The sequence below is a fragment of the Schistocerca nitens genome, chromosome 11 (assembly GCF_023898315.1).
Source record: "Schistocerca nitens isolate TAMUIC-IGC-003100 chromosome 11, iqSchNite1.1, whole genome shotgun sequence".
NCBI classification, from domain to species: domain Eukaryota; kingdom Metazoa; phylum Arthropoda; class Insecta; order Orthoptera; family Acrididae; genus Schistocerca; species Schistocerca nitens.
Genome location: NC_064624.1, coordinates 139,185,521 through 139,209,119, shown reverse-complemented (window position 1 = coordinate 139,209,119; position 23,599 = coordinate 139,185,521). Strand labels below are relative to the sequence as shown.

The following is a 23,599-nucleotide window of genomic DNA, read 5'->3' as shown; positions in this document are numbered from 1 at the left end:
ATGATCGAGACAGCTTTATTCATATCTTTGTTTTACTGAACTGTCAAAATATGTGGCCATTTGGATCTGGTAGAGGCATTGCATCATTGGAGTTTTAATTACATAGAGCTTAGATTGGCCCAAATTGAAAGACATGAACCAAAGAAGAACACAAAATGTACACTGTTAGGAATAGGACTATTGACAAAGATTGCTCTTAACCAGATTTTGTCACCAGAGAAGTGTAATGTTGAGAAACGTAAAGAATAAGCAGTAATGAACATTAAGTGGAAAATAATTGACTGACTCACTGTTTCATTGAATTCTGACAGCAGTTTTAGTGATCAGGTAAGTGAGAGTTGGTGACTGAATGTCACAAGACTTTTAATGTATTCCTATAAAGCAGTGTACCTAGTCTTTTTTTATTTCATCTACAGGCGATTCACATAATTTGTGAGGTGAATCGACATGTGAAAATAAACTAGTCTTACGAACGTGTCCGATTTTAGATCGTTACGGAAGTGGCACGGATTGAAGACTGTACACATCCGTGAATGAATATGAAGAAAAGTGCGAATGTTACCAAAATGCTATGTGGGTGCTGTAGTGGACAGAATAAATGTAAGAGGATAACTGATACGTCCTACAAGAGGTGTCGGAGTTCTCCAATACCGTCACTGTGACACTACAGCGAGGCAGCAGCTGCAAGTATATGCAGTGTGCTGTCGTCGGTTGTATCGGTGTGTAGTTGTGAGGCCGTGTGCTTCTCGTGCTTAAGTGTTGTTTAATTCAGCAAGTCCACTGTATCTGTGAATCCCGACGTTGCATACCTTCACCAGTGCAGAATATGCAGACACGTCATTAATGTGTGGGTACTGTAATGGCAGTGCCCGTGACGCTATGACGGAATACTGGAGATGTTTCACTGACAGGTTAGCTCTCTCTGCCAGGTTATTTCCCAGGGTTTCTCAAACATTATGTGAATCCGAAACACTGTAAAGTGTACATCCGACACGAGAATGTGAGGCCGTTCAGTCACTAGAAGAGAGGGAAGACATTATTGCGAAGGTACAGCAGAGTGCCACCACCAGTGCATCTCGCATTAGCTGTCAGCTCGATAATTCACAAATGCGAGTGTGGCATATGTTACATTCTGAAGGCTTATACCTATTCCGTTTGCAGCCTGTGCAACATCTGCACTCAGATGACTCAGTAAGCAGAGAGAAATTTTGTGAATGGTTGGTTGTTCAGAGACTTCGTACAATACACTTCATTTACAGACCATACTACGTTTATTTGCAGGACTGTCACGAACACCCACAGTTCTCGTAAATGGCCAGTGGAGAACCCCATCACACAAGGGAAAAAAGATTCCAAATTAAGTTCTTTGTGAATGTTTTGTGTAGTATGTTTGAGGACCGGGTGACAGGGCCTATGTTCCTGCCAAATCGCACCACAGCCACAGCATACATACACACATTTTCTGGTAGAAGACCAGTCTGCTCTTTCGGAAGATGTGACGTTAGAGCCCCCCTGCAGGTCCGGGGATTAGAATAGGCCCGAGGTATTCCTGCCTGTCGTAAGAGGCGACTAAAAGGAGTCCCTCCCCCTCAAGGGGGTAGTTAGCGCCTGCGTCCGGAGACGGACGGTTCCACGACCTCTATTTGCGGTCATTTTGCTTTTTCACTTCTCGTTTCTTCCTTCCTTTGGTTGGTTCCTTTCTTTGCTCTTCTCCACCTCACTGTCTTCCTTACTCTTTCCCCTGCATAATCTCCTTGCCTTCTCATTGCCTTCTTCTCCTTGCCTTCTCTGGTCTCCGCCTCGGCGTTTGAGACAGTCTGTCCTCTCTCTCTCTCCCCCCCTCTCCCCCCCTCTCCCCCCCTCTCCCCCCCTCTCCCCCCGTCTCCCCCCTCTCCCCCCGTCTCCCCCCTCTCCCCCCGTCTCCCCCCTCTCCCCCCTGTCTCCCCCCTCTCCCCCCCTGTCTCCCCCCTCTCCCCCCCTCTCTCCCCCCTCTCCCCCTGTCTCCCCCCTCTCCCCCCCTGTCTCCCCTGTCTCCCCCCTCTCTCCCCCCCTCTCTGCTTTTCCTCTCCTTTTTCCTCCCTGTGTGCGCCTGAAGGCCGACCCACGCGTTCGCACGCGTAGCTGGTGACGGGGTAACGTGTAATTCCCCGCCCTGGGTAGACATGTAAGGCACGCGCGTACCCCCTGGTAAAGGCCAGGCCCGGGGAGGGGTGATTGCCTGAGCTGATACCTTCTGACCATGCCGATTGGTCCCTCCATCTCGGGAGGTGTGACCTGAGGTGTAAACATTCACCTAAGGCGGGAGTGCCCTCTGAGAGGGTCCCCACAAGGAAGGAGCGCGCCATCGGAGACGCTGGCAATCATGGGGGATTCCTCCGCAATGGATTTCACTCCATCTCTCGCGACTTCTGCCCAAAAACGGAAACGTGACCAGCTACCAGTGACAAAAGTACTACCGCCTGCCCCACAGTTCCTCGTCGTTTCTCGATCTGAGGACGGAAAGGATTTTTCCTCTGTCAACCCTTTAGTTATCCAGAAGGGCGTCGATGCCATAGCCGGATCTGTCAAATCTTGTACCAGGTTGCGTAACGGTACCTTATTACTCGAAACTGAGAGCGCCTTTCAGGCACAAAAACTGCTTCGGGCCACACTCCTGTACACATTCCCTGTCCGGGTGGAGGCTCACCGAACTTTGAATTCGTCTCATGGTGTGGTCTATACTAGATCCCTCGACGGATTGACTGACGAGGAGATTCAATCTTTCCTCGCTGAGCAGGGCGTGACGGCTGTCCATAGGGTCATGAAAAAGGTCAACAATGACCTTGTACCGACCCGGACACTTTTCTTGACCTTCGATAGTGTTCAGCTGCCATCGCGCATCAAAGCGGGCTACGAGGTTATTTCTGTTCGCCCCTATGTCCCGACACCTACGCGCTGCTACCAGTGTCAGCGTTTCAATCACACTCGCCAGTCTTGTTCCAATGCGGCTAAATGTGTCACTTGTGGCAGGGATGCCCATGAGGGTGACTGTCCACCTCCGTCTCCTCGTTGTGTGAAGTGTCAGGGTGACCATGCCGCATCCTCCCGCGACTGTCCTGTCTATAAGGAAGAACGCTGTATCCAAGAAATTCGGGTCAAAGAGAAAGTGTCCACCTCGGCTGCTCGCAAGCTATTGGCTAGTAGGAAGCCCACGCTGCTCCCAACGGGGAAATACAGTACTATCCTCGCCTCTCCTCGGACTACAAGGGAGGTGGCAACCCAGACATGCGATCTGACCTTCAGCACCACGGTCGTCCGTTCGGCCAGTGCTAAGATCGCGCGGTCGACGTCTCCTCTTCCTCCCATCACCCCACAGACACCAGCCCCTTCATCAGCTTCTGCTAAGACGAAGACCCAGAAGTCAGATGCACGGGCCTTCAAGAAGGAACCGTCCCGTGCAGACTTCCTACGTACCTCGACCTCCCAGCCTTCGACCGGTACTTCCACCAAACGACCTTCCAAGAAGGCTAATAGGAAGCACATTTCTTCTCCTGCGCCACCCAGCGGTTGCCGCCCCAGGCCGTCATCCGTTTCGCCTGGCCGCACCGCTGGTAGCCGAACATCTGGCTGTTCACCGGCGGAGGAAGCTCCCCCTCCCGGCCATCTTCCCAAGATGGCCGATGAACCTATAGACCCAATGGACGCTGACTGTCCGCCTACTGATAGCAGCGGCAGTGCTCGCTCAAAGCCAGGCCCTCAGCGGCCTTCGAGGTGACCCCTTCTTTCATGTTCCCTTTCCCCCCCCCTTACGATGGCACTTATTCACTGGAATATTCGCAGCATTCGCTCCAACAGAGAGGACTTGAAGTTGCTGCTCCGCTTGCACCGTCCGCTCGTCGTAGCCCTCCAGGAAACGAAGCTACGCCCATGTGATCAAATTGCCTTGGCACACTACACCTCTGTGCGTTTTGACCTACCCCCTGTGGTAGGTATCCCAGCTCATGGAGGGGTTATGTTGCTGGTCCGGGATGATATTTACTACGATCCCATCACGTTGCACACCGGCCTGCAGGCAGTTGCCATCCGCATTACTCTCCCCACTTTTACATTTTCCATTTGTACCGTTTACACTCCATCGTCGTCTGCCGTTACCAGGGCAGACATGATGCAACTTATTGCTCAGCTACCTGCACCATTTTTGTTAACTGGAGACTTCAATGCCCACCATCCCCTTTGGGGCCCTCCAGCATCCTGCCCGAGGGGCTCCCTGTTAGCAGACCTTTTCAACCAGCTCAATCTTGTCTGCCTCAATACTGGCGCCCCTACTTTTCTTTCGGACACATCTCGCACCTATTCCCATTTAGACCTCTCTATATTTACTCCCCAACTTGCACGCCGGTTCGAGTGGTATGCACTTTCTGATACATATTCGAGCGACCACTTCCCGTGTGTTATCCATCTCCTGCAGCATACCCCCTCTCCGTGCTCATCTAGTTGGAACATCTCCAAAGCAGACTGGGGGCTCTTCTCTTCCAGGGCGACCTTTCAGGATCAAACATTTCCAAGCTGCGATAGTCAGGTCGCACACCTCACGGACGTCATTCTCACTGCTGCTGAATATTCCATCCCTCACCCTACTTCTTCTCCACGTCGCGTACCGGTCCCCTGGTGGACCACAGCATGTAGAGACGCTTTACGTGCTCGTCGACGTGCTTTACGCACCTTTAAACGCCACCCTACAGTGGTGAATTGTATCAATTATAAACGATTACGTGCACAGTGTCGTCGTATTATTAAAGAAAGCAAGAAAGCCAGCTGGGCTGCTTTCACAAGCACCTTCAACAGTTTTACTCCTTCTGTTGTCTGGGGTAGCCTGCGCCGGCTATCTGGCACTAAGGTCCACTCACCAGTTTCTGGTTTGACGGTCGCGAATGACGTCCTTGTGGCCCCTGAGGCTGTCTCCTTCGGCCGCTTTTTCGAGCTCCGCTCATTACCACCCTGCCTTCCTCCCCCGCAAACAGGCAGAGGAGGCTAGGCCACCTAACTTCCGCTCCTCGAATCGTGAAAGTTATAATGCCCCATTCACCATGCGGGAACTCGAAAACGCACTTGGCCGATCACGGTCCTCCGCTCCAGGGCCTGATTCTATTCATATTCAGATGCTGAAGAACCTTTCTCCTGCGGGTAAAGGTTTTTTCTTCGTACTTACAATCACATCTGGATTGAGGGACATGTTCCCGCATGCTGGCGCGAGTCTATTGTCCCGATTCCTAAGCCGGGGAAGGACAAGCACTTGCCTTCCAGTTATCGACCCATCTCGCTTACCAGCTGTGTCTGTAAAGTGATGGAGCGAATGGTTAACTCTCGATTGGTTTGGCTGCTCGAGTCTCGACGCCTCCGTGGACGATTTTACCATCTATTGCAGCGCGCAGCATACGTGTTTCCTGGAGCGCTGTCTTCAGCGTTCTCTTGACCGTCTTTACTCCTGGAGTGTCGCCAATGGCTTCCGTTTTTCTGCCGAGAAGACGGTCTGTATTAACTTCTGGCGCTACAAAGAGTTTCTCCCACCGTCCTTACGACTCGGTCCCGTTGCTCTCCCATTCGTGGAGACAACAAAATTTTTAGGTCTTACATTTGACAGGAAACTTAGTTGGTCTCCACATGTGTCTTATTTGGCTGCCCGTTGTACCCGTTCTCTCAATGTCCTCCGTGTTCTCAGTGGTATGTCGTGGGGAGCGGATCGAACCGTCCTACTTCGCCTATATCGGTCGATCGTCCGCTCCAAGCTGGATTATGGGAGCTTCGTATACTCCTCTGCACGGCCATCCATCTTACGCCGCCTCAACTCCATACATCGGGGTTTACGACTTGCGATCGGAGCGTTTTATACTAGTCCCATCGAGAGTCTTCATGCTGACGCTGGTGAGTTGCCACTCACCTACCGGCGCGATATACTGCTTTGTCGGTATGCCTGTCGGCTACTGGCAATGCCCGACCACCCGTCTTATCGTTCCTTTTTTGATGACTCTCTCGACAGTCAATACGGGTTGTATGTCTCCGCCCTGCTACCCCCTGGAGTTCGCTTTCGTCGCCTCCTTCAACACCTTAATTTTTCACTCCCTGCCACCTTTCAAGTGGGCGAGAGCCACACGCCACCTTGGCTCCAGGCTCAGGTTCGCGTCCACCTTGACCTCTGCTCGCTCCCGAAGGAGGTTACCCCCGGTTCAGTCTACCACTCCCGTTTTGTCGAACTTCGTTCGAAGTTCATTAATATGACCTTCATTTATACAGATGGCTCTAAGACCAATGACGGGGTCGGGTGTTGTTTTATAGTCGGGGCACAAAGTTTCCAATATCGGCTCCATGGCCATTGTTCGGTCTTCACAGCTGAGCTCTTTGCCCTCTACCAGGCTGTCCTTTACATCTGCCGCCACCGACATTCTGCATATGTCATCTGCTCCGATTCCCTGAGCGCTATCCAGAGCCTTTGTGATCCGTACCCGGTTCACCCTTTCGTGCACCGGATCCAACGCTCTCTTCAGCAGCTGGTGGACGTCGGTTCTCCGGTTAGCTTTATTTGGGTTCCTGGCCATGTCGGTATCCCTGGGAACGAAGCTGCAGATGCCGCGGCCAAGGCTGCGGTCCTCCAGCCTCGGACAGCTTCTTGTTGTGTCCCTTCGTCAGATTGTAGCAGGGTAATTTGTCGGCGCATTGTATCGCTGTGGCATGCCGATTGGGCTGCACTTCAAGACAACAAGCTTCGGGCCTTGAAAGCTCTTCCCGTGGCTTGGACGTCCTCCTCATGCCCTTCTCGGCGGGAGGAGGTAGTTTTGGCCCGGTTGCGAATTGGCCACTGCCGGTTCAGCCATTGCCATCTGCTGACGGCTGCGCCGGCGCCGTTCTGCCCATGTGGGCAATTGCTGACGGTCCGCCACATTTTAACATAGTGTCCGGATTTTAACACCCTGCGTCTCGATCTTGGCCTGCCATGTACTGTAGAAGCCATTTTAGCGGATGACCCACGAGCAGCTGCTCGCGTTCTTCATTTTATCAATTTGACAACCCTCTCAAAGGACATTTGATTATGCTGTTTTCTTTTTTAATCTTATGCCTGTCAGTATGTCTTTCATCGTGTTTTCCGTTTCGTTGCTGTTTTAAACTTGTGACTCGCGGTGCATTCCTAAAGTAGTCTGGGCGCTAATGACCGTTGACGTTGTGCGCCCTAAAACCAAAAAAAAAAAAAAAAAAAAAAAAAAAAGAAAGAGTGACGTTAGAGCAAGGACGGGGAGGTACCTGCGGTGGATCACTGATTCACTGTACAAGACAAATATCTCAGTATCTGAATAGCACATTTCTTCAGCTGTGGATTGGCTGTGATAGATCCATTATCTGGCTTGCCAGATCGCCCTACCTAACCCTGTTAGACTCCTTTTTATGGGGCCCGTTAAAGTGGATAAAGCTCAAAAACTTGGTGCTCATATCACTGACAGCCTCAGACGAGTGTGCGGGACTTCTTAAACACATCTTGTCAGATGGACCAGTCATCTGCCCTACCATTATTCTATCTACCACAGCATTTCAGTAAGTAATATTCACACTTTTTTCAGAATTATTCACAGGTGTGCAATCTTCAACTTGCTCCACTTCCGTAACGACTGAAAACAGGAAACGTGTCTGTAGGACTTTTCTGGTTTATTTCACATGTAGAATCACCTCACAAATTGAAATTCACCTTGTATATGAAGCCTCAGTCATGTTGTGATTCTTCAGTTTCTCCCGGCGTATTTGTTGCTCACAGTCCACGGGTATAGTGCCAGTTCATAGTGTCGAACAGGCACAATATTTCACCGATCAGACATGTCGCCATCGTCAGGTGTGCTGACGAACTGAGCTCCTGAGGTGGGCGGCCGATTTAAATCCCCTCCCACCGCGGGCCGCTCCCTCCGCCGTCCACGCCCGTGCGCCAGCGGTTGCGAAGACGTGGGCGTCGGAATTGGTCGTAGTGTCGATGTACTTGCTACGTCTGCCCTGGTCGCCAGTTCGTACTTCTTGCTGAGAGTCTTCTTAATTACATTCAGTGCCAGGTCCCAAGCCTTGCTGAGATTGTAGCCACAATCTCGGTTGATAAGATCTTCCCTGGTGCGAATTTCGATAGCCTCCCTTATAACGCTGTCCCAGGATCTTGGTACTCTCATAATCCATCTCGTGTTCCTCGGACAAACAGTGCTCTGCTACTGCCGACTTATTTGGATATTTCAGTAGTGTGTGCCTTTGATGTTCTCGGCAACAATGTCATTACTGGGAAGTGTGAAAGATGACCTCGGTTTGGGGAAGGTCGGCATATGCCAAACTCCCTGTGAGTGTGGGAAGACTTCTATTGGACAGACAGTACGCACCATCGAAGATTGTTGCCGAGAACATCAAAGGCACACTCGACTGACTTATCCAAATAAGTCGGCGGTAGTAGAGCACTGTTTGTCTGTGGAACACAATATGGGTTAGAAGTGTACCAAGATCCTGGATCAGACCTTTAAATATTGGGACAGCGTTATAAGGGAGGCTATCAAAATTCGCACCAGGGAAGATCTTATCGACAGAGATTGCGGCTACAATCTCAGCAAGGCTTGGGGCCCGGCATTGAATGTAATTACGAAGACTCTCAGCAAGGAGTACGAACTGGTGACCAGGGCAGACGTAGCGAGCACATTGACACTACGACAGTTTCAGACACCCACGTCTTCGCGACCGCCGATGCGCGGGCGTGGAGAGAGCGGCCCGCGGGGGAGGGGATTTAAATCAGCCACCCGCCCTCAGGAGCTCAGTTCGTCAGAACACCTGATGATGGCGACATGTCTGATCACCGATATATTGTGCCCGTTGGACACTATGAACCGGAAGTATACACGTGGACTGTTAGAGCTCATTCGTGCTGTTCTTGTGGGCACAGGTGACAGCATGTAAATGGAGTTTGTGATTTTTGCAGATATGCGATACAAAGATTTGTTGGAAAAAGACACCTGCCAGCCACCAGGTGACGATCTCGACGCTGCGTACCGTAACATCTGGGAGCACGATCATGGACTGTACCCCAAGCGGTTGGAATCGCATCTGGACGAAGACGACAGCACCGGGCAGTGCTTCCGCCCCGACCGCTCACCCGACAGCCAGGTCACTGACACGGCCTCGGAGTCCGGCTCGGATACCGACGAAGTCCCGGGCCTGCCGCAGTTGCGAAGGCTACAGGGGCCGTCGCAGAGCTGTCCTCCTGACACTGGACGCAGTGGAGGAGGTGCGACGAACGGAAATAGATCGACGACAGGTGACGGTGGAAGTGGACGCGGGTGAGTACTACCTTATTTACCCAATTATAATAAGTGGTTTTTTCCCAATTCAACATTGGAAAACTACAAGGTTGTCTTGTAATCGCAGATTAAACTATTGCTGCTGAGGTTAACATTTTTAAGTTGTTTAATAGAATATATAGTGGTTGTCTTACATTTAGATATAAATCTTTCGCTGTTGAGATCACTTGCAGATTTATTTTGAGAATTCAGAAGAGCAGGGGTCATCAGATGGCACTTGCATTCTGAAAGGCTTGAGAGCACTTGATACAGTACAGGCATTGCTTGAACAGTCCCTTGACATTGACTAGTGTGGTGCCAATCAAAGGTACGTGAGAAACTGTGGAATAGCCACTACAACAGTCTGTTGTTGTGATTGAAATTTGACATTTTTGTGAAACACAGAAGGAAATAGCGTTAAACTCCATTATTTTACAGACTTTTGATGTATTTCAAATGGCTCGTAATAAACGTTTTCATACATATACAAATGCTGTATACAAACATTAATGCTGCATTCGACGCAAAGGTAACATTCGGAAACGGAAATGTTGTTGTTCAAAAAAACATTGCTTAATTCTGAACCCAGATCAATATTTTGATTGAGAGACTGTAATGATTTACTAAGCGGTGTTCGCGTATTAGGATACTGTGTAAAAATGTTACCAGTTTTTAATCAGCATTAGAACACGGTGACATTAACGTGAAACCAGAAGGAAAACTTACCGAGAATGAAGTGTCTGATAAATTAAACTTACTGTCATTGTTGTTGCGAGAAGGAGTTACAGCAGGAAGACCTGTCATGGAGGTAGTATGAACAGATGTCAGCAAGTTGGAGAATTGGACTGAATTGTGATTGTGATCTTTTGTGTGTATACATATTAGTTGCTGTTGTTACATGATACTGCAGTCTGTTTGTCAGAGTTGCTCAAGCACTGCACTACAGAAGGATTGGACGGGACGCAGTGATACTAGCACTTCAGCTGGAGGCAGTAAAAGTCTAGGTAGGGGCCAGTAGCATACTTACATGTTTTGTGCTGTAATGTTGTCTACGATTGTGGTAAAGTATGATGGGAATGAAAGGAGATGTAAGCTGCAGGTTCTACACAGCTGACAAGAGCGCAGCAGGCAGACAATATGTTTGCAAGCGAGAGACATTGTAACATTCTCACATCAGTATAGAAGCAAAATTCTCAGGTCCTGAGGTAACCACAACCTCAGAAATAATCTCATATTTGGAAGAAACACCCAATTGTTTATGACAACAGAGATATAATTTCGCAGCTGTGCTAAGAGGATGATGGTGATTAAAAACGGTGATACCACAGATGACAGAGTTGGCAAGCAAGAAACCTAGGAAAGAAAACGGTCTGCAAATTAATGTAAACCATTTCTTTCTGTGTATTTTATTTATCCTTGTATTATCAAAATGTAGACAATCAATACATGGTACAAATTTGGAATAGGTACAATGTTAATTTGAGGCACATATTTTGTCAGTATAAAATGGTTTATAATTTTAATTAGCCAGAATATGTTAATAAATTTGAAAAAAGGGGGCCTCCCCTTGTACTTGGCCAGATTTGGTAAAGACCTATGTCACTATTTACTGCAGGTGCTGGTATCGATCTCTGGCACTCCTATAGGTGATTCAATTGCAACATATTTGCTAGGGTTAGTGATAAAGTTCCAATTATACATAAAGAATGAGCCTGTGATGATCAAACTTGGCAGTAGTATCATTCCTTCAGTACACGCTAACCTGTCCGTGCGACACATCTTTCCTGACAAAGAATGACACGGAAATACCTCAATTGTTTGAGTCTGCAGTTTGGCTGTTCGGAAAATGTTCCACTCTGTGTCATGCTGGAAATGACAGCCTCGCACTGTTCTCTTCACCCGAGGAAAGAGAGAAAGAGAAGGCACCCGAGGAAAGAGAAAAAGAGAAGGAAGTCACCAGGTGACACGACAGGACAATCTACATAAACATCCATATTCTGTAAACCACTGTGAAGTGCATGGCAGATGATATATCCCATTGTACCAGTTATTAGGGCTTCTTCCCATTTCATTCACAGATGTAGTACAGGAAGAATGATTGTTTAAATGCCTCTGTGTGTGCTGTGATTAGAATGACCTTATCATAATCCTTGTGTGAGTGATACATAGGAGGTTGTTGTGTATTCTTAGAAGCATCATTTAAAACCAGTTATTGAAACTTTGTTAGTAGACTTTCTGAGTATAGTTTAAGTCTGTCTTCAAGAGACTGGCAGTTTGGTTTTCTCAGTATCTCTGTGACTCCCAAAGATCAAACATACCTATGACTATTTGTGCTGCCCTTCTCTGTATATGTTCCGATATCCTGTGTTAGTCCTATTTGTTATGGGTCCCACACAATTGAGCAGTATTCTAGAATTGGGTGGAAGAGATTTGTAGCCTGATTGCACTTCCCAGTACCCTACCAGTAAACTAAAGTCTACCATCTGGTTTACCCACAACTGAGTGTGTTCAATCATTCCGTTTATATCCCTACAACGTATTACACGAAGGTATTTGTATGAGTTGGCAGATTCAAGTGGTGACTCGTTGATATTACAGCCATAGAATACTGAATTTTTCCACTTTGTGAAGTGCACCGTTTTACATTTTTGAAGATTTAAAGCAAGTTGTGACTCTTTGAACCACTTTGTAATCTTATGAAGACCTGACTGAATATTAATGCAGCTGCTTTCAATACATTACTTCATTATAGATAACTGCGTCATCTGCAAAAAGTCTGAGGTTACTATTAATATTGTCTGCAAGGTCATTAATTTAAAAGATGAACAGCAGGAGGCCCAACACACTTCTCTGGAGTACTCCGGAAGTTACTCCTGCATCTAATGATCTCTCTCAATCGAGTCACAAATTCGCTTGATACAACTACATCATCATACTTCTGACAATAAATGTAGGTGTGGTACTGAGTCAAATGCTTTTTGGAAATCAAGAAATACTGCATTTGCCTGACTGTCTTGGTGCTCGGCTTTTTGTATATCGTGTGAGTTCAGTTTTGCTTGATCGATGTTTTCGGAATGCGTGCTGTTTGGCATGGAGAAGGTATTCTGTTAGAACATATTCTGAGCTCAACCATAATGAGATATCTCTAAGATTATACAACAAATCAGTGTCAAGGATATTGGACAGTAGTTTTGTGGATCACTTCTACTTTCCTTTTTGTAGACAGGTGTTACCCATGCTTTCTTCCAAAAATATGGGGGATCAGGCAAAACTTGACATCCCAAAGTAGCAGTAAGTGAAAATGTACCATTTGCAGAATTGGCTGGAGCCATAGGTATACATTTTTTTTATATTTTGCCTGTGTTAGCCTGTTATTATTAACAGCAGAATGGGCAGGCCGCTTTACTCCCATTCGTACAGTAAATAGCAGTTTATTATGTACACTTTCAATGTAGTGTTGTTTAGTTAGGTATGGGTGTTTATAAGAATGCCAAAGTATCCCAAGACAAGGCTCAGTGAAATATATATCCATTTTGGGCCATTGTAGGCCAAAAAATGGATTGTATTTGTCCCATTTTTCTTTTCAGTGTACCGTATTTACTCGAATCTAAGCCGCACTTTTTTTCCGATTTTTGTAATCCAAAAAACTGCCTGTGGCTTAGAATAGAGTGTAAAGCAAGCGGAAGTTCTGAAAAATTTTGGTAGGTGCCGCTACAACTATAACTTCTGCTGTCGAATATATGTAGCTCTACACAGGCATGCTTTGTAGGCACAAAGATAAATACTGGCGCCAAAACCTCTGCGTCAGTAAATAAATTTAAAAAAAAAGGAAGGTGGAAGACGAGCTTTTTTCTCCGCCCCGAGTTTCGACCACTGCATTTTCATACATTATCCAACGAAGTAAATACAAATTCCGTATTGTTAATCTTCGAATGTAGCAGAATTTCAATGTACTACGAAAATCCGACTGGCAAGACTGTTTAGGATGTTTGTCAATATGGCCAACTTTACGTTCTGAATTTTTTCCTACCAGTGAGAAGAGATGGTTGCTAATAGGAACCTGATGAAATGTGAATCACATGCAAAAATGGTTCAAATGGCTCTGAGCACTGTGGGACTAAACTGCTGTGGTCATAAGTCCCCTAGAACTTAGAACTACTTAAACCTAACTAACCTAAGGACATCACACACATCCATGCCCGAGGCAGGATTCGAACCTGTGACCGTAGCGGTCGTGCGGTTCAAGACTGTAGCGCCTTTAACTGCTCGGCCCCTCCGGCCGGCGAATCACATGCAGTATTCTCTTCACCATAAGAATAATACGAATATAAACATTTTGCCATGTATTCTTTCGCATTTGCTGCTATCTCATTTAAACCCTGTCTGCCTAATAAACTACGAAACTAGAGTGAAACAACAGCATTTTAGCGAAAACAAAGTTTATTTTTCTTCCATACTGTCCACAATGTTGCATACCACCAGAAGGTGTTTTTAATTTACAATGAGCCATTAAAATACAACAATGTGAGAACATATAACCTGCATCATCTGTGGAAGAACCGGAGAACTGTAGATTTATTATTATTTTTGTTACACTCGGGCTTGTGTGTTGTGTGTGTAGAATACTGGTTTTCTCCTTAACCTCTTCCCGTGTAATATATGGCTGGGAAAGGTGACACCCTAACCATTGTGGTTAGGGTGTCACCATTGGTAATTGCCAATGCTACTTTGTTTTATCCCTTGTCGTAGTTTCCTCAGTTGAGTAAATTCACGTTACAGTGAGATATGTTGTAGTAAACCCATTTTTCACTAAACATATGCGGTGAAACATCAATACAAACAGTGTCCGCCAACTTGTCAGATTTTTCTGTCAGTCAGAATTTCTGTCACACACACTGTATGTTTGACAAACACGTCAAACAGCACTGCACTGTTTCAAGTATTTGTTAAACAACAAAGTTAGACCTTGTTTGATCATGTACGGGACCTTAACTACTGTGTCTTATAGTGCCGAGTTGTTTCCATACAACTACTCATTCAGTACGGATTGTTGCAGCATTGTTCCCTTTCAAATGCAGAATATCGCCCCACAATACTCCTATTTTATCTGTGCGCTGAGGCCCCCCCCCCACTAGCTGCCCACTAGAGTTCTGTTGCACAGGTTTTTAATTTTTACCAGGACTGCAGCACACATCTCAAGCAAACAGAGTAATTACGTAACTTTATTTTTTTTTGGAAGTGATAGATAAAATAGTACAAATAACCCTCACAACTGATACTAATGAGTGAGAGTTTTAGCTATATAAATTATGGTACCATGTCCCTATCTTTGTAAAACTGACTGACTGGCATAATGTAAGAACATTGTATTCTTTTTCAGGTGTAGTCCAAAGCAAAACAGTGTGTGCGACTCCTATCTGGAATCCCTACCGAGACACAAGAAGCAGCATTCGGTAAGTGAGCAATTTGTCAAGTCTTTCCATTTGAGTCTCGTCTTAGGACTTGTAGTTTGATTAAAGTACACCAGACAGCTACTTTCACTCTTACTGGTATTCTTTTGCTGCATTATTGTGTTAAGATATGAATGTGAATGACAGATCTGTGATACTGGTCACTCTTGCACATCCGTAGTCGTCTTGGCCACCCCATTGATCGTACAGCGAATGACAGTGCTCGTCTGTCATTAGCTGGTGTGGTCTACTTTCCAACATAATCACACTACAGTTCTATTAAAATTACTTTGTAGCTGACATTTCATGCATTGGAGCTGGTTTCCTTCAGTTGGAGTACTCAACATCACGCCCAAACTGTTCGCCTTTTCCAAACTGTTCAGTAGTTGGTCAGTTCGTTCCCAGTTCCTTGTCCAGGATTCTTTCTTGATGTGTTTGGATCCTGAATCACGGGTCAGGCACTTCTATTATTTCCCCACACCTGATAATTTCACACAAGATGTGATTCTGTGTCGCGTTATACAGTTATCGTGATCACAGAGATCAGCTTACATTAGATAAGCTTCACGCAGCATTGCATGGAGCTGAATTTTTGGATGCTGCAATTCACTGTTGCGACTGTGTCATCTGTCACAAATGTAACTCCTTTAGACTATGTTGTGCCATAGTGCAACTGATAGCGCATAAACGTGATGGGTTGAACGTCATAGCTTCGAAGCTCATCAAATGTAACAATTTGTTTCTAATTCTTTACTGTGTCATTTCCATCATATTGTTTTTAATTGCTCTTATTTTTCCTCCTATCATTCTTTTTTTGTTTGGAAGCTGGATAGGCCACTTATCTGTAATAAAAAAAAAAGTGCAACAAGGACTGCTCACTGGTTTGTAATCTGGCAGTTTACTCGAGGAGGTTAGCTTTAAAAGCCGCGAACAGAGCAATTGTAACTTTAGTCCTGCTGCAGATTATTGACCATTGTTTTCTCGGATACCTTGCACATTGTGAGGTTTTGGGTTGTGTTTAGCTTAGGGAGTGAGTTTAAATTTAGGGCTGTGAAACATGTCTGCTGCAGTTCAGGCATTGGTCCCTTAAAAATCAGCTGTCGACGGAGCATCTCATTTCTGGCACACCTCGTGGTGGCCACTTCCAACATTACTCTGTTATAAATTAACAGCATTTGTGTAGTGACCGGTCATGTTTGTATGTTACCTATAACTGAGTGATAGCTGGCAGTCAGTGTGGCAATGCTGTAGCAGCAAGTGACAGATGTCAACTTTCAAGTATTTTAATCAAGACTGTAACAAACTCTCTGTTGCAAAATAGAGATTGAGGTTTAATATTGCATGTACAGTGCATGTTTACAGCTGCGCTTAACAAATCTTCGCTTACTTATACAAGATGAAATAATTCCTAATAAGTCATTTTGTAATGTGACTGTCGGCATCCCACTAAAAGTTTTGAATGATAGTAACATATGTAACATAGATATTACAGTCATTTCAGCTCCAGAAGTTGGAAATTATTAGTAAGAAAGTTTATGTTCATTTTACTATCTGATAGTAATTACTGTAAAGAAATAACTTCATTTAAATTTTTTAATCTGGTAAATACTGTGGTGGCCATAGTGAGTACTCTTGGCAAGCTGAGACACTGAAACAAATAGAAAACATATTAATAAATTCAAACGTATTAATAAATTCTGCGAATTGTCTTTATAGAATTTTTATCACAGAAATGCGTATTTTGAAGTCACAGCTTTGTCAGGGCTTTCTGTTACGTCAGGGGACCTTCATTGTGATGTTACCATGCGAAAAAAACACATTTGTGAATTTTATTGATTTCTTTTGTGTTTATCCCAATTATTTAACTTAAACAACTTTCAAGAATGTTTCTGTTGAATGTGTGGGAGTTGGTCATTCAGATTCAGAATGGATTTTCAATCTGGAGGGTAGTGTGCACTCATTTGAAACTTCTCGGCAGAGCAATACTGTATGCCGGACCGAGACTCCAACTCGGGATCTTTACCGTGCAGGGACAAGTGCTCTGAACCACCCAGGCACAACTTAAAACATGCTGTGGAGTCTTAGTTCCACCAGTACTTCATCTCTTATCTTTCAAACTTCACAGAAGTTCTATATATCTTGATGGGAGATTGTTTAGCCACAGCATGGAAAGTGGTTGTTATTGTTTTCTTTTTTTTTAAAGAAAAAAGAAAAAACCTGTACAACAGTGTGCTCAGTTTTGAAACTTCTGCGCATGTTTAAACTGTGGGGCAGCCAGGGATCGATTCTGAGACATTTCATTCTGGAACTTCGTAAGGGAGGAGATAAAGTAATGGGAGAAGTAAAGCTGTGGGCGCAGGTCGTGGGTTGTGCTTGCGAAGCACAGGTGGTAGAGCACTAGCACATGAAAGGCAAAGGTCCCAGGTTTGACTACCAATCTGGCATACAGCATTAACCTGGTTATTGGGGTGTACACACACAACATAATCAACAAAATTCGCAGGTACACAGTTCTGAGATGTTGACAATGCAGTAAATGTGTGTATGTAACAAGAGGAAGCCCTGATGATGATGTGTTTAATTCTTATTTACTTATTTATTTTAAATTTTTTGTTTGCTGAGCTGGGAAGAGTGAATCTGACACTTTCTATTCATACCTCCAAGTTGGTTTCTCCACCAGATTTCGGTTTTTAATTTCATTATACAACACACTTTATTAAGCAATATGTACTAAACATTTAATTTTAATTACCGATACAGTTCTGTACTTAATTTTCCACTAGTAAATACACTACTGGCCATTAAAATTGCTGTACCAAGAAGAAATGCAGATGATAAACGGATATTCATTGGACAAATATATTATACTAGAACTGACATGTGATTACCTTTTCACGCAATTTGGGTGCATAGATCCTGAGAAATCAGTACCCAGATTAGCCACCTCTGGCTGTAATAACGGCCTTGATACGCCTTGGCATTGAGTCGAACAGAGCTCGGATGGTGTGTACAGGTACAGCTGCCCACGTAGCTTCAACACAATACCACAGTTCAATACTGGCGTATTGTGACGAGCCAGTTGCTCGGCCACCATTGACCAGACGTTTTCAATTGGTGAGAGATCTGGAGAATGTGCTGGCCAGGGCAGCAGTCGAACATTTTCTGTATCCTGAAAGGCCCCTACAGGACCCACAACACGGGGTCGTGCATTATCCTGCTGAAATGTAGGGTTTCGCAGGGATCAAAAGGAGGTTAGAGCCACGGGTCGTAACACATCTGAAATGTCCACTGTTCAAAGTGCTGTCAATGCGAACAAGAGGTGATCAAGACGTGTAACCAATGGCACCCCATACCATCACGCCGGGTGATACGCCAGTAGGGCGATGATGAATACACGTTTCCAATGTGCGTTCACCGCGATGTCGGCAAACACGGATGCGACCATCGCGTTGCTGTAAACAGAACCTGGATTCATCTGAAAAAATGACGTTTTGCCAATTGTGCACCCAGGTTCGTCATCAAAGGCACTCCTGTCTGATGAAGTGTGAAGGGTAACCACAGCCACGGTCTCAGAGCTGATAGTCCATGCTGTTGCAAACGTGGTCGAACTGTTCGTGCAGGTGGTTGTTGTCCTGCAAACGTCCCCATCTGTTGACTCGGGGATCGAGACGTGGCTGCACGATCCGTTACAACCATGCGGATAAGATGCCTGTCATCTTGACTGCTAGTGATACGAGGACATTGGGATCCAGCATGGTATTCCGTATTACCTTCCTGAACGCTGATTCCATATTCTGTTAAGTCATTGGATCTCGACCAACGCGAGCAGCTATGTCGCAATACGATAAACCAGAAACGTGATGGTATGCATTTTTCCTCCTTACCCGAGGCATCACAACAATGTTTCACCAGGCAACGCCGGTCAACTGCTGTTTGTATATGAGAAATCAGTTGGAAACTTTCCTCATGTCGGCACGTTGTAGGTGTCGCCAACGGCGCCAACCTTGTGGGAATGCTCTGAAAAGCTAATCATTTGCATATCACAGCATCTTCTTCCTGTCGGTTAAATTTCGCATCTGTAACACGATCATCTTTGTGGTGTAGCAATTTTAATGGTCAGTAGTGTATATCCTTTTTTGCTATTAGATACTGTGATCTTCTGGATGGAATAGGAAATAATATAGTGAAATAACAACAAAAGTAATCAATAATTGATAATATAATAAAAACTGATGGACAAAAATTTAGCCACCAAGTGGCAGCAGGTGAACACACACAAAAGGATTCAATTTTTTTACTAGCTTTTGGAGACAGCGGCTCCTCCTCCTGGGAGAAGAGTTGAAGGGGAAGGAAGAGGGACTAAGGAAAAGACTGGAGAGGTTTAGGGAAAGGGGTACAGTTCAAGAAAGTTACCCAGGACCCCGGTTCAGGGGAGACTTACCGGACAGGATGAGAAGGAAAGTCTGATTGTTGGGAACTGCCCCAGATGCGATTTGGAAACCTGGGAGCTTAAAGGTGGAAGATAGGGTAATATGCAAGACAGAGATTACTACTAAAACATTGTGTGTGAGTTAATAGGAATGAAAAGGTAAGTGCATTGTATGTAACAGAGGTGGGAGGGGGATGGTGAGAAATAGTCAGAAAATGAAAGATGTAGGAAACTAAAATAGAGTGAATAAAGGAGTAGATACTGTTTATAAATGCTGAGACAGAAGGAATGAACGTAAATTAAGGCCAGGCAGGCGGCAAGAACAGAGGACGTGTTGTAGCGTTCCTTACGTGCCCATCTCCCTTCTCTGTGGGTTCTACCTGTATGACCATCTCCACTACAAGACTTGCCTAATGCACCCTTCTATCCCCACCTTTCCCAGCCCTGTAACTGGCAAAACTATCAAAGGGAGAACCACCTGTGAAATGACACGTCATATAACCGCTCTTACGTAAACACTGTTAGATGTCTATCGGCGTGACTACTACCCAGTTATGTCAGGATGAATGGGCATTGGCACGTGGTGTATACAGGCAACACACAATATCATGCTGCAGACCATGCTGCACAACATGAGTCACGACCTCAGTGCTTGTTTTACCACACACGCCATCTGGATTCTTCCCCCAGGCACCAGTTTCTCAGAAGTCCACAGGTGGGAACTAGTGTTATAACATGTCCTCGGTTCTCACCACACTCCGGGGCCCTAATTTACATTAATTCCTTCCATATCAGCATTTCTTTATAGTAATACTCCTTCCTTCACTCTATTTTAGTTTTCTTCGTCTTTTATTTTCTTACCTGTCTATTTTTTGCCCACCTCTGTTAGACACAATGCACTTAGCTTTTAACTCTTGTGAACAATGTTGTCTTCCACCCTTAGGCTCCCAGGTTTTCAAATCGCATCTGATGCAGTCTCCAACAATCACTTTCCTTCTCATCCTGTCCGGTAAGTCTCCCCTGACCCGGGGTTCTGGGTGACTTTCTGAACTGTACCTCTATCCCTAAACCTCTCCAGTCCTTTTCCTTCATCCCTCTTCCTTCTCCTCCAACCCTTCTGCTGGGGGGAAGAGCTACTTGCTCTGAAAGTTTGTTAAAAATAATAATAATAATAATAATAATAATAATAATAATAATAATAATAATAAATCCCGTGGAGGCCCGGGAAAAGAATAGGCCTCCGGTATGTTCTGCCAGTCGTAAAAGGCGACGATAAGAACAAACCACTAATAGGGCTAACCCCCCTTTTAGTGTGATTACTTGGTTCAGGACAGAACTAAAGAAGCCTCGGACAAGCGCCGTCATGGTCGGGGACGACGCTTGAACCCTATGCCCGCCCACAATGGTAACGACACTGCTAGCCAACTAGAAAATGATTCAAATCCAAATAGAGGTGTTTTGCAGGATATGCTTCCTGCAACCACCCTAGAAGGAAAACAAAGACAGAGGATGAGATGGTCAGATGAAGTTAATCGACACCTCATGTTCTGTTATTACCAAGCAACAAACCTAGGAACCAACACAACTGGATACAGATCACAAGTATACACAACATTTATTACCAGATACCCAGAATTAAAATTTTTAACAGAACAACGACTAGCTGATCAGATCCGTGTAATAATCAAAAATAACAGGATACCCCAGTCAGAATTAGAAAACATCAAACAACAAAATAATGTGCAATCAGAAGAAGAAGAAAATACAGTAATGGACTCAAACATCCCAGAGCAAACAAACAAAGAACAACACACATCAATTAAACAATCAGAGGAAAACGACATCTTAAGACAGCCACCAGAACAAGCACAAATAGAACACGAAGTGACACACATGTTAGATATAGAAGAGAAATTTCAGCTGACATATATAGAATACAAAGACACAAATACAGACATTAGACCATTCTTGCATAGACCACCAAATAACCCACAAGTCGAAACAACAATAACAACTATCAACACAATCATACACAACAAAATAAATGAAAATACAACAATGGAAGAGTTACAACTACTGGTTTATGTAGGAGCACTCACTACAGTAAATATACACACTAGGCAGAGATCAGAACCAACCAACACACAGAAGAAACACACAAAACCAGCATGGCAACACAGGCTACAGATCAGAATAGAAAAACTGAGAAAAGACATCGGACAGCTAACACAATTTATAAGAAATGAAATATCAGACAAAAAACGAAAACGGTTAGGTAAAATCTCACAACAAGAAGCAATAGAGCAATTAGATGAGAAGAAGCAGAAATTACAAGCTTTGGCCAAACGATTTAGAAGATACAAAAAAAGTGAAAATAGAAGGAAACAAAACCAAACATTCAACACAAACCAAAAGAAATTTTACCAGACAATAGATAACACACACATTAAAATAGGCAATCCACCAAACATAACAGACATGGAACACTTCTGGAGCAACATATGGTCAAACCCGGTACAACATAACAGGCATGCACGGTGGATACAAGCAGAAACAGACTCATACAAGATGATACCACAAATGCCTGAAGTGATAATTTTGCAACATGAAGTCACCCGAGCAATTAATTCTACGCACAATTGGAAAGCCGCTGGAAATGATAAAATAGCAAATTTCTGGCTAAAGAAGTTCACCTCAACACATTCACATCTAACTAAATTATTTAACAGTTACATTGCAGACCCATACACATTCCCTGATACACTTACACATGGAATAACCTATCTGAAACCTAAAGATCAAGCAGACACAGCAAACCCAGCTAAATATCGTCCCATAACATGCCTACCAACAATCTATAAAATATTAACTTCAGTCATTACACAGAAATTAATGACACATACAACACAGAACAAAATTATAAATGAAGAACAAAAAGGCTGTTGCAAAGGAGCACGAGGATGTAAAGAGCAACTGATAATAGATACAGAGGTGACATATCAAGCTAAAACCAAACAAAGGTCACTACACTACGCATACATTGATTACCAAAAAGCTTTTGATAGTGTACCCCACTCATGGTTACTACAGATACTGGAAATATACAAAGTAGATCCTAAATTGATACAGTTCCTAAACATAGTAATGAAAAACTGGAAAACCACACTTAATATCCAAACAAACTCTAATAATATCACATCACAGCCAATACAGATTAAGCGTGGAATATACCAAGGAGACTCATTAAGTCCTTTCTGGTTCTGCCTTGCTCTGAACCCACTATCCAACATGCTAAATAATACAAATTATGGATACAATATTACTGGAACATACCCACACAATATCACACATTTGCTATACATGGATGATCTAAAACTACTGGCAGCAACCAATCAACAACTCAACCAATTATTAAAGATAACAGAAGTATTCAGCAATGATATAAATATGGCTTTTGGAACAGACAAATGTAAGAAAAATAGCATAGTCAAGGGAAAACACACTAAACAAGAAGATTACATATTGGTTAACCACAGCGACTGCATAGAAGCGATGGAAAAAACAGATATCTATAAATATCTAGGATACAGACAAAAAATAGGAATAGATAATACAAATATTAAAGAAGAACTAAAAGAAAAATATAGACAAAGACTAACAAAAATACTGAAAACAGAATTGACAGCAAGAAACAAGACAAAAGCTATAAATACTTATGCTATACCAGTATTGACCTACTCATTTGGAGTAGTGAAATGGAGTAACACAGACCTAGAAGCACTCAATACACTTACACGATCACAATGCCACAAATATAGAATACATCACATACCTTCAGCAACAGAAAGATTCACATTAAGCAGAAAGGAAGGAGGAAGGGGATTTATCGACATAAAAAACCTACACTATGGACAGGTAGACAATTTAAGAAAATTCTTTCTAGAACGAGCAGAAACTAGCAAAATACACAAGGCAATCACTCATATAAATACATCGGCTACACCACTGCAACTTCATAACCACTTCTACAACCCTTTAGATCACATAACATCAACAAATACGAAGAAAGTAAATTGGAAAAAGAAAACACTACATGGCAAGCACCCGTATCATCTAACACAGCCACACATCGATCAAGACGCATCCAACACATGGCTAAGAAAAGGCAATATATACAGTGAGACAGAAGGATTCATGATTGCAATACAGGATCAAACAATAAACACCAGGTATTACAGCAAGCATATTATTAAAGATCCCAATACCACAACAGATAAATGCAGACTTTGTAAACAACAAATAGAAACAGTAGATCACATCACAAGCGGATGTACAATACTAGCAAATACAGAATACCCCAGAAGACATGACAATGTCGCAAAAATAATACATCAACAGCT

At 44.2% G+C, this 23,599-nt stretch overlaps 1 protein-coding gene across 4 annotated transcripts in view; it reads left to right on the top strand.

Annotated features, from left to right (window-relative positions):
• LOC126213592 (uncharacterized) overlaps positions 1-23,599 on the top strand; it is a 313,729-nt gene that overhangs the window by 276,406 nt on the left and 13,724 nt on the right. For all 4 annotated transcript variants that reach the window (XM_049941451.1, XM_049941452.1, XM_049941450.1 and 1 more), the window contains 2 exons: positions 8,963-9,320; positions 14,701-14,773. In XM_049941451.1, coding sequence (XP_049797408.1) covers positions 8,963-9,320; positions 14,701-14,773 — 431 coding nt within the window. The remainder of the gene's footprint in view (positions 1-8,962; positions 9,321-14,700; positions 14,774-23,599) is intronic.